At 44.3% G+C, this 12234-nt stretch overlaps 1 protein-coding gene across 1 annotated transcript in view; it reads right to left on the bottom strand.

Annotated features, from left to right (window-relative positions):
* The window catches only part of Vps8 (vacuolar protein sorting 8), a 201730-nt gene that overhangs the window by 167608 nt on the left and 21888 nt on the right, over nt 1-12234 (bottom strand). The window contains 7 exon segments of the mRNA XM_077645110.1: nt 29-109; nt 1624-1746; nt 5546-5602; nt 10496-10598; nt 10916-10966; nt 11035-11102; nt 12003-12089. Of these exon segments, the coding sequence (XP_077501236.1) occupies nt 29-109; nt 1624-1746; nt 5546-5602; nt 10496-10598; nt 10916-10966; nt 11035-11102; nt 12003-12089 (570 nt within the window).

Here is a 12234-nt window from a genome sequence, read left to right as displayed (position 1 = left end):
AGCCCTGTCCTGTAAAAAGGCAACTCACCGTGAAATTCTGAACAGTGTACTGCACTTGAACCTTCTGCAGTGGCACAAAAAGAATCTTGTCCAAGCTGGAATAGTTCACCTGCAAAGTACACAAAAAGTTATCTACACTGCACCTTGTACTGCCATCAAGAATACAAAATAAAATAAAAAAGCACCCCCCCCCCTTTCCGGATTGTGAGCAAACTGCTTACCGCGACAGGTGGCAGTTACCGCATAAACACAGGTAAGGGTCGCACCCATGTACGGGCTGCACCGTTTTCCAGAAGGAAATATTTAAAAAAAAATATGTATCTGTGTAAGGGCCGCACCCAAACTTTTTCGTAACCCATGCAGGAATAGCTTTAGAAATGCACGCGCCGTGGCCTCCGCGATCAGCTCCAGCTGCGAGCAATGGTGCGCTTCATCGCGGGGGCCACGCACGCGCGCACAGGAGCTTCCAGGTGCTGCCAACGGATGTTCATGTCATTTCTTTCATCAGGCAGCCCGTGCAGGAATTACAAGCCAATATTGTTTGGGACCCTTGACTGTTTTCATTTGGCGTGCATTTGCATCTAAAGAAAAAAATGAGCACCGAAAATGTGGTGTACTTTTGTGGTCACCTGATGACTACACAGGGTTAACATCAAGGGCTACAAGAATGTCACAAGTGTGCTCAAAAACAAGATGGGCTAAGAAACATCCTCCCTGATGCAGTAACTGAATGCAGTGGGCCATGAAAAAGAGCCATGAATCTCAGCAAGAGAAAAGATGACATGTGAAAAGCAAAATAAAATACATGGCTCAAATAACATTGAAGAGTAACGATGTTCAATGCACACCAAAGCAAAGCATATGAAAAATGCTGCAGCACTCAATGCAAAAGCCCAAGCATGGCAAGGTACACGCAAAGGCAAAACACAAGTGTTCTTTATTGTGTCTAATAAAAAAGCTTATTTGCCCATTGAATGACAACTGTCAATCCTTTGGCTGCCATGCAATGAAAACAAGCAAGCAGCTGGCAAAGGATGAATTCTCACAAGTCAATGCTAAGCCATTTAAAGGGACCCTCATGCGATTCAAGGTCATATTCTAATGCAACAAATATGTACAGGTGGTCTTTGTGAATATTCAAGTCAGATTTAAAAGCTCTGCATGGACCATAGAAATTGCAAATTATTTTTCAATATTACTCATAGCAACCGATCAGGGCGACACCTCACCGCATCACCTCTGCTTCACTGACACAGAGAGGGGAATCTGGGCGAGCCTTCTCATAGGGCACGACCTGTTTCATTTATTTCTTCTGTTGCATGTCAGCATGTGCTGAGCTGAGGGAGAAGAGGATAAACATCATTTCTAATCACCAATACCTTTAGTGTTAGTAAAGCAAGCTTAAAAATTTTTATGGTGCAGTGACAAGTAATGGAATATCAATCATTTGTGTGCTTTTTCTAGCTTCAGTAAATATTGTTTCATGGTCCCTTCAATGTCCAACCTAGTGCATGGTATGCCTAAATATACAAAGTGCCAACATTTGAACAAGCAGAATCTTCATGCTAATGTAGCATCCTCCTAAAGCTTTCAAGAGGCCTTTTCATTCATTTGAATGCTCACCTGAAAAAAGAAGATGGTATTCTGGCGGCCAAAAGCCAGCACAGGGTCAATGATGCGTGCCGAGGCTGAAACCTGGATAACCACAAACTGCCAGCTAAGCAGTGGCAGTGTGTCTGGGTCTGCCTGCAGGCCAAAGAAAGCACGGACTCCAAGCCATTACTACATACTGTTCCAAGTAGAAATATGCAATATGTCATTCGGCGGTGGAAACAGCATGTAGCAGAACAAAATGGAAGCGAAGTAACTGAATACTTTTGACAGCAGACGTGAGGGATCAAGATGGTTCTAAAGCACCAACTTAAACAAGAGGAGGGTCAAGACAGTACTGAAGCTTCCCTCCTTCCCCATGTTCAAGTTACTGTGTGTTATATATATTAAGGTCTTTCACAGGAATGCTAACACTGTTTTGTTCATGTGCAATACGATCAGCTGTTAAAGGGGCTCTGAAAGGGACTCCGAATAAAGTTGAGGTATGCCTAGGATGTTAAGGAATGCTGCTTCACAATTATCCTCCAGCAAGCATTTTTTTAATGCATTTTGTAGAAGCTGAGTTATCTGTAGTCAAAATTTGAATTTACACGTCTTTGCGCCTTCCTCTCTCCGCTCGTCCCTTTTTTGCACGATAAAATGTCGGCGCTCCTGCGCCAGCCCCATCCACTCAGTCCCTCCGCCAGCTGCCGACGCACAGGAGGAGGGGGTGGAGCTTCTGGCAGCGGCCATGGGAGTTGCGTGACGTCAGAAAGAGACATCATGGCTAACCAATGACAACCCTTCGCTGCTGACGTAACGAGTGCTGTATGACGCGTTGCGCGCGGATTCGGGCGAAAGCTCTGCACTGCAGGTCGCCGCGAGGTGTGCTTTTAAAAATATATTGTAAATGATCAGCTTGCTTTTGAGGTCCTCTATGCGGCATGAACACTCGATGGCCTGTACCCTACATAATGCAAGCGTATTATAGGCAACCTTAAGGGACCCTTTAAAGGAAACACGCAACTGCGTGGCATCCGTGCATCGTGAAGCACTGCCGCCGAAAGCTGCCTAGAATGGGCGGCACCAGGCACATGCATGGAAACAGCAGCCAGCTATCCTTACTGCACATGCACCTTGTGCCACTGATTCTCGCCGGCTCTCATGACAGTGCTTCACGAAGCACGGCGGCCACGCGATCGCATGTTCCCTTTAACAGTGGGCTGTGCTCTACATATGAGAGCAGCCAACAGTCACGGAAACCAAGGAAGGCATAGGGGAATGTTTTATGTCTCACACTTTGGTGTTGATAAAAGTGAGATATTAGCAACATAGTCATATTTTTAGACAAAACATAATTTATCAGAATGTAGAAGAGAAGACAACCACATGCTGCCAGTGGGATCTGAACCCATGACCTTCACATGTTGCATATGAAGCTCTACCAACAGGACTTCCATGGCGACAGCGTAACCCTCTACTTTCGAGTGCATTTGAGCTGCGTGTAGCCTAAACGTGAGGGAGTTCACCAACGCCACTCCCAACCATATCAGAACGTACTGTCATACCGCATTCCATATACCTACCATGACCACGCTTTCAGTAACCAGTAACCAGCCAGCACTGTTCTGCAAATCTGGCTACAACTGGAAGACTGTGCAGCATGTCACAACGTAACAATTATGAACAACAGTATCCAGAGTGCGTCCTTACTTCCTTTTTGCCCTCTGCTATCAATTTTCAACATAAAATAACATGATATTTGGGAAAAAGAGAAGTAGAACGGTCAACAGAGATAACTGTGAGGAATACTCCAGTGCGCAAAGCATACTAGCTCACACTGAATGAGGGGATATGTGCAAGGCTGTCCAAACTGGAAGTTGTCATGTATATGATGACTACTCTTACTAGCATGGTGAGGACAGGTTCACACAGTAAGCAATGAAGAAGAACATCAGAGGCATTTGTTTGGACATGGGTTGCAAGAACATGCTGCATGGAAAACATGACAGGACCGTGCTGTGTCTCATCTACTAGGTGTTCATGGCTTCAGCTGTTCACTTTTCACTTATTTGCAGCCAGCTTTCCCTTATTGGTCTGGCATAATGGACGGTTCGTTCAGATTGGGAATGAAGTCTAGCTGTACACCATCATAAATTTTTAACTTTTCATTCATCTGTCTCTTTTCTTTCCACCACTGATCTTGTAGAAAGTAGAGAGATAAAGTGAATTTAAAATGTTTTTACTCAACTGTGAACTTGCTGTGTAACTCAGCATGGTTAGAAACTAGTCTAACAAATGAGGTATAAATCATTTTGAGATGCGCGCATTAAAATGGGAGTTATAGTCATTTCATGGGGCCACACTTTTCCCTAAGAAACCCATGTACCAAAAGTTGAAGCTTGAGTTTTGGTATTGCTGTCATTGGTATCCTCTTGTGAGAGCCCTGAGCACACTGCAAGACTTGCCGACACATTTTGCCACTGCTACCGCTGCAACCTCGTGGGAAGGAGGTAGGGAAACGGAGGAAGGAAGGCCGCCATAGGCAGTGGTAGCCATCCTCGCGGCGGGTCACACTGTCTGCTCCAACCCCCCCTCCCCTCCCCCACAACCCTCCTTTCTTTCTCGTTGTCGACGAGAGCAAGGAGAGTGCCCCACACGAAAAAAAGCTCATATTTCCAGCTGGATTATTGAACTGGTACCCATATTTTCCAGCTGGAATAACATCTGTTTCCATCTGGATTATTGAACCAAAAATCATGTCCAGCTGGAACAGTTTTTCCTTCCATCTGGAAAATATCATTCAGCTAGAAATTCAGATGCAAAAAATTGCTTTTTCAGCTGGGATGGATAACCTCTGACTAAAGTCTGCCGAATCCCCATTTTCATCTGGGTGTCCTCCAATCACCAACCAATGAAATGAAATCAGGCCCACTGTGCTCCTCGTGTTTTCCACCGTAAGCATGAGTGTATCTTTTTGCATATGTGCATGCATTGTCTTAATGGGAAGTGAAGCTGTCAGGTGGGAAGCAACCGACGGGCTTCACATCTGATGGGTGTGCCAACGACACTTGACCGTTCTAGTCCATTTACCAAGGTTTGGAAATCTGTGAACGCGATAAATGCAGTGCCGATTTTGGGCGAGATAGTATAGCTGCAGGCTGGCCTAGCAGGCTGCGAAGGCTGCAAAGACACTCATGCCAGCCTTGCTCGTACAGTCGTCCATACACTTGTCTAGAGTGCTCAACAGCACGTTCTGTAGTGCATTTATGAAAATCACGGCTGCATACAATGCCTGATATTGCTTATAAAAATGTGAGGCGTAAAACACAATCCATGGGAATGTTCATGCATGAGAAGGTCTTGTGTCGAGCCCTAGGACGCTCGTAAATGGCGCAAGTATACTACCAGGAGTGCCATTAGAGCGCTCTAGACAGGAGTGTGGATGACTGTTACTACTCCAGATAGCACGAGTGGCGGTGCGCACTATGACGCGTGCTTCGGCAAGCACTCCGCTCGACCACTTGCACCAGCGGTACAATTTTTCCTCAGGTTCATTTCCAACAAGCAGTGAAATTTTGTTACATTGAAAGTGCACCAAAATTTACTTCATTATATTGAAGCTAAAAATACATGGTGTTCTATGGAAGTTATGAAAACTGGAATATTTCACGACATCGAGGATTTCGTTACACTGAAGTTCATTACGCCAAGGTTTAACTGTAATATTGCATGAAGATGTAGTGAAGAGATATTCCTACCTCCATTTAATCAACATATCTTTCCGAGAACTGCATCTAAAGACTTCTTTTTCAAAACAATAGTCCTTTTGCAATGCTCTGTTCTAATGAAACCAGCTAACAAAGTTTGCTTCAAAAAGACAGGCAAAAAGTTTACCAGCATGCTTTACATAAGAATTTCTCCTAACAAAAAAATTATACTGATAGGCACATACCTTGAGAGAGTGGGTGAACCGGACACGGAGAACAGGACGCATAGACACCACTATCACCTGCATGGATGTGAATTCTGAGCAAGTTTTGCAGGTCCTCAAGTAGTTTCAGCTAAGTTTAACTAGGTACTTCTTTTAAAACCTGTGCAAGTGCATTGTGAGGAACATTTAGAAGCCCAAATGCTTCAATCATCTCCTTTTAAAATGAATTCCATTAAGCTGAACTGCTTGCAAATCACTGTTAGGTTCTCTATAAACACAATGAGAAGATATATGGTTATAAAGGGTCAAAACAGCATTACTGAATGAGTTTGTGCAAGGAGATGCTCCTCCAAGCTGGCAGCACAATGATGAACTGCAGATGGCCTTGCATGCAAGAAGCACATCTTGCCCTTTATGCACAATACAGTGTATCCACTTATAACGATACCAGATATAACGATATACCGTTTATAATGATCAAATTCTTTAGATTTATCAATTTTATCATTGCCCCTATGTAAAAATAAACCGTATACAATGATACAATAATCAGCGAAATAATGGATACAGTGATAGAATTCCAACTGTTTACGACCAAAATTTGTCTGAAAGTTTAATAAAAAATAAAATAGTTTGAAGCTAATGCCATGAAGACTCTGTAAACAGACCGGCCTGGTTAAATCCATGGGGAAGGTTGCCTACACCCTTGGGAACCAAGCACTATCGTGGTCACTATCACTGGAGGGAGGAGCTTGCTTGGCAGCCACCGTGCAACGCTGTCACACACAAACGCCGTCTTTCCATTTCCACCCATCTGCGTGTTTGTGAGCTGGGTAAAAAGTGACACTGACTAAGCGCAACACGATACCTCTGAAACCCCTCCCCCAAATTTTGTCATGGAGATGGTTAAGAATTTACTTTTTTTTTTAAGCACTAGCGTTTCTTGGCGAGTTTCCTGTTTGTGCTGTCTACAGCGGAGACCTTGGCAGCGCACCCAGATGATGTGCACCAATAGCATCCAGATGTGTTTATCTTTTGATGGGAGCTCCCGAGGGGGTGGGGGTGGCCGAACTTGGCAGAGCGCCATGACGCTGTGCGCCTTTGACAGGAGCGCCAGTGGTAGTGGCTGCATGCATGGGGTAATACGTGGGTGTGTTCTTTTTGCTTTTTTTTGCCGGTCCAGAAATAACGATAATCGGTTATAACAATCGGATTTTCCAGTTTTCTCAACATCGTTACAAGTGGATTAAACTGTAGTAGTAGTATGAAAGTTGAGAGCACTCTTTAACAAACATTAAGCTTATGCCCTCCCATGCGACAAAGGAGCAATTGCTGCAGAAAAGGCTATAGCCTACAAGAAGTGGCTTGTTCACTACAGATACTGCATTGGATTTCTGAAAACGTTTCCTTCCACAGCACTTAATAAATGTTTCCGTGCAAGACCACCTTACATATATTTGCAACCTCCCTAGTTTAATAAATATGTCCATAACAACCATTTGAAACCTAAAGGCAGCGCGGCAATCGGCAACACATGCACAAGTAGCCCTGTCATTTCTGCTGCATTGTTAGTTCACACAACTTTTCCATACATCTGTCTAGTCGTTATATCAACTGGTGCTGTTAAATGGGCTGTTTTCAACAAGTATGCTGCCAAGTTTTTTCAGGGGTGCAAAAAGGGAAATGTGAGAAAGGTTTTTACTGAAGCAATCATGTGCATTCACATTTCAGATCACACCATCAGCTCACAGTCTAGTGCCCTGAAAGGCGCCATCTATGGTCAACCTGGAAGCACTTTCAGATGCACTAGCATGCATGTTACATAAAGAAGCCCTGCAACACTATTCAGTAAAATTATGGTATGCCTAGGATGTAAAATGCTGCCGCTTCACAAATATCCTCTAGCGAGAATTTTTTTAATATGTCTGATAGAAACGGAGTTCTCTGCAGTCAAAATTTTAACTACAGCATCTCTGCGCTTCTCTTCCTCTCGTCAATTTTTCCATGCTCAAAGATTGACACACCTCTACTCAGTCTGCTGGCCCCACCCACATCGCCCCATGACCGAGCTGCTGACGCACATGGGAATTCCCCACGAGACGCAGCTTCCAGACATGCTGACACGACGCGGCTGGCTGGCCGTGGCTACAACACCTGTGTGACGTCCAGAGTTGTACGGAACACGTTCCAAGCAATTGATTACTTGTAATAAAGTACATTTTATTGACATTTTGTAAATGATCTATTACTTTTTGAAATGGTAATGTTCGGGGTAATTCAATTATCTTTCCTTTAATGAGTTACTGGTAATCAGTAACAAACAGCAACCAACAGTACAGCTTCGAGAACCTGAACTTGGCAGCAAATACTGGTGCTAGCAGGGATGCTTTCTTCGTGACAGAGCGACAATGAACTGGCTTCAGGGAAGCATCACATGCGATTATGTCTGGGACGACCAGGTCACGGCCGTCTCCTACAAAAGCGGTCATCTAAATAAAAATCAGATGACCGCTCTGCAGGGTCCCCTGTCCTGTCAGGTGGCACAGCAGCTTACCTACCGCTACACCCCACTCAGTGGCTCCAGCAGAGAGCATGAAGGTGCGGATATAGCTCAAGAAAGCACGTAAAGCAAGGATTCTGTTGAAACCAGCATAACTGCTGCAGTGCTCTGTAGTACAGAAAGAAAAGTATGCAGACCACACGGGTTTCTGTAGCAGAAAAAACAACAGCGCAGTAGACGAGGGCAAAAAGGCAGAGACATAGTCCTGTGTGTGTGTCTTCCCGTTCCTGCTTTTCTGCCATTGTTACTCAGTATGTGCAACTAACTGGATTGAAGTTCTACTAAGCATAGACAGCTGGGCTAGTTGGTGGTTTGTGACGCTATGACTCATCTTTCTAGAGCACATAAAACACACAGACCAAGGGAGAGTAGACACCACGGAGGCCAGCGTTTATGGTGTCTGCTCTCGATCTATCCATGTGTTCTATGTGGACTGTAAAGACGAGTCATAGTGCTGAAGTTCTACATATGGCACCTTTAAAGTTCTATTGCAGAAGTGCTTAGCAATGAAGCCAAAAAATCAGGATAACAGAAAAGCCCGTCCACCAAACAAGCATATATCTACCCACCAAGTGATTTTGCCCTATAATAGGAGGTTGCATGGAACAAAAATTTTCATGTGCATTTTTGGTGGATCTACTTTCCTTGTTGTTAATACTCATCGATATGTGGAACAAACATTAATGGTAGTACCATATCCACTGGCCAAAAAAAGAGAAAAAGTTAAAGAAGAGTTACAAATGCTGGCAGTTTTATTGCAGTGTTCCTCAGCTACCATATCAAGTGCAAGCATTTCCTGCGTGGAGTGTCTGGAAAGTGAAGTTGACAGCAAAGAGTATCACCACTTAAATGAAATGAAGATTCGTTTTGATTTTATAACGTCCCAAAGCAACTCAGGCTATGAGGGACACTGCAGTGGAAAGCTCCAGATAATTCATACCACATGGGGTTCTTTAACAAGCACTGGCATTGCACAGTACAAGGGCCTCTAGCATTTCACCTCCATCGAAATACAACCGCTGTGGTCGGGATCAAACCCGCACCTTTCGGGTCAGCAGCCGAGTACCATAACCACTGAGCCACAGCGGCAGCTAAGTGAAATGAAGAGTTTCTGGCCTGCACACACCTACAGCTACTCTTTCCTGTTCATAGAGGCATAGCAACATTGAAAAATAAAAAACTTTTTTAACAAGAAATTAATAACCATTTGTGCAACCAACAATGCAGCAATTTGTGCAAAACATTGCAAAGACTGTTGGAGTAAAGTTTGCACTACAAGCTGGGATCTAAAAGAAATGTGTACCCCCCCCCCCCCCCCCCCCCCCCCCTTATGGTAAACAAGGGAAACTGCAGCTGGTTCAGAGCGTGACCAGCATAGTGCAGCAAAAACCTCGAGCATAAAGTCAACAAATGGCAACAAAAACTGTGCAGATGTGCTTCACGAGACAAAGGTCACCAAATGTATATACATATAGCATTAACGGGACAAATCTTGCATCCGTGTGCGAATATAAATACCTTGGGGTGTACTTGACCCCTCAACTATGCTGGCACCGTCATGTTAACTATATAATTGCTAAGGCGTATAGAGTTCTTGCTATGCTACGTAGAAATGCGAAGTGCTTTCCTTTAGAAACAAGGAACCTGCTTTACAAGACTAACATAAGACCAATACTGGAATATGCTTGTACTATCTGGGACCCGTGGACTGCGACAGACATAAAGAAACTAGAAAGAGTACAAAGCTTAGCAGCCCGTTTCGTGGTTCAAAATTATACTCGGTATTTTAGCGCATCCCAAGCAAAGGAAACATTAGGCTGGAATACACTTCAAAATCGTAGAAAAACATTCAGATTAAAAATTTTTCCACAATATATATCATTCTAAAACCGGCCTCAATCGTGATAGCTACATAAGGCCACCGGAGTACACTTCTGGCAGGCGCGATCACCCACTTAAGATTAAAGAGTATAGATGCAGAACGGAGCTTTTTAGGATGTCATTTTTTCCTAAGACGGTCAGTGAGTGGAACAGGTTGCCCGGCGATATTGTATCGCTATCTTCAAATGATGCCTTTGCTTCAGCAGTATGACTTGCAATTTTTTTTTTTCTGTACTTTGTGCTTGCGTCAACAGAACCGCTTTGTTTCACTTCGCACATGTACGGTTATGCTCTGCTTCTTTGTTCCTTCTTTTTGTTGTGACGGCGATTTGCCCTGATCTGTATCTTCTATATAAACTGTATTCTATCTGTATTCTATATAAACAGCTGTTTGTCAATGATATATGTACTTCTCCCCCCCCCCACTGTAATGCCAAACTGGCGCTGTGGGTACTGTGATAAATAAATAAATAAATAAAATATTTTCTGCCAAGCACAGAAACACCAAGAGCAGTGGAGCTCTGCCAGACCTTGGTGACAGTGGCCAGAGCCAGCAGGGCCACTTCCTGGGACGGGTGCCGCGCCACCTCGGGGCTCACTCGCAGTGGCTCCACAGCGCACACCTCCCCACGACTGCAACAGATGCACACCTTGACATCAGCCCTCTACTGCAACCAGGAGTGTGGACAGATGGCACTAGCTGCACTGGGCTTTTTGCTTCTAAAAAGGCGAGCCTGACTTTCTTCTCCACCACGAGCACAGCAACTTTAAAAGTGTGGCCCGAGCTAGCCTCCCTATTTACAACGGCCTCCTATCTGCAAGCTCATAAATGATGCATTTAACAAGGACATCTATGCCTGTTTAGAAACAACGGCTGCATATCTAACTGAAAGGTTCATTTCCCTGCACATCCATCACTAGAGAACAAAAGTGACTTGAGCAGAGCATACCTTCCAGAAAATATGCAGACAGACTCGCATGTCCGGGTGTTCAGAACCTTCCTGCAAAAGTGCAGAGGCAATAGAGTGGCAGGTGCAGCCTACAGAGGAAGCCGTTACAATCCACTTGCCTAAAGTTGAGTTCGTAGACAGAACCGCCGCTGTCGCTGCAGATGGCAAGCGTCGGGTCATCTGTGAACTGTCAGGGGATAGGCACCAATAATCATTCCAGAATTAGTCTGTCACAGGTACATGGCATGTCACCTTAATGAAATACAGTGTGAACTATATAACACCTCCCGAACCCATACATTGCAGAATTAGTTTACCTAGTTGCACCATGTTGCATGTACAAGCAAAGAGCCCAAGGAGTTTTGCTTCCAAGGCGGGTCTTGCAACGCCCGTGAAAGTCCCAACTTTCAGAAGGGTGAGGACGAGAGTCTCTCTCAACTTCAAGACGTTTGGAACTAGGCTGGCCAAGCATGACAAAGGCTCTACACTCCAACATCTTCACAACCACTTCAATTCCACCAAAAGCCCCCCCCCCCCCCCCCCCCCCCCCCCCCCCCTAAATATCCAAGACGTGACAAGTGACTGGAGATTTCACCTTTGAAGCACACGACAAGCCCAGCAAATTGTGTCAGCAGCCATGGCCCACATGCTGGGCACAATGCATCTGGATCTAGGTAGAGTGCCCTTCTCCTTTCACTCAACAAAATGAACTGTGTTCAGGCAGAAAATGAATAGGACCACAAGGAACAAGTAGTTGCAGCCATTCTGCATTTGCACTCAAGAAAGATGTTTTCTATATTGCTGACACAAAAACTTGTAAAAAAAAAATCATTTGACATAGCACTTTTGAATATTTAAGCCAAAAATGAGCTGTGGATTCAATATCACACAAATTTTACCACAGCAAATGGACCAGAAAGGCATTCATTTGGAATTATATAAAACACTGCAGGGTGATTAAAACACCAACTGCAGAGAGAAATAACAGTACAAAGACATCAGTCAACTTGCACAGAACAGAAAAGAACTAACCAGCATCACTGCAAGTGCAACATAATTAGCAGCAGCTTTCCTATTCTACACCCACCTTGGCATGAAGAATAGCCATCTGTGGGGGATGGATGTCTGTGATGGTACGCAGTAGTCTCCCATTGGAGAGGTCCCACATCGTCAGCTGCACACACAGAGCACTGCTAGCAACAGTTGGACATACAAATAATTCAAGCTATTATTTTTGAAAGCTCATGCACTGCATATACACACATTTTCACGCCCAAAGTTTTGACTGGCTAATATCATTTCAACTTTTTTAGCAGTCC

Source organism: Amblyomma americanum, chromosome 1 (assembly GCF_052857255.1).
Source record: "Amblyomma americanum isolate KBUSLIRL-KWMA chromosome 1, ASM5285725v1, whole genome shotgun sequence".
Taxonomy (NCBI): Eukaryota; Metazoa; Arthropoda; class Arachnida; order Ixodida; family Ixodidae; genus Amblyomma; species Amblyomma americanum.
Note: the sequence above shows the minus strand (reverse complement) of the source record. Positions and strands in the feature narration are given on the sequence as shown.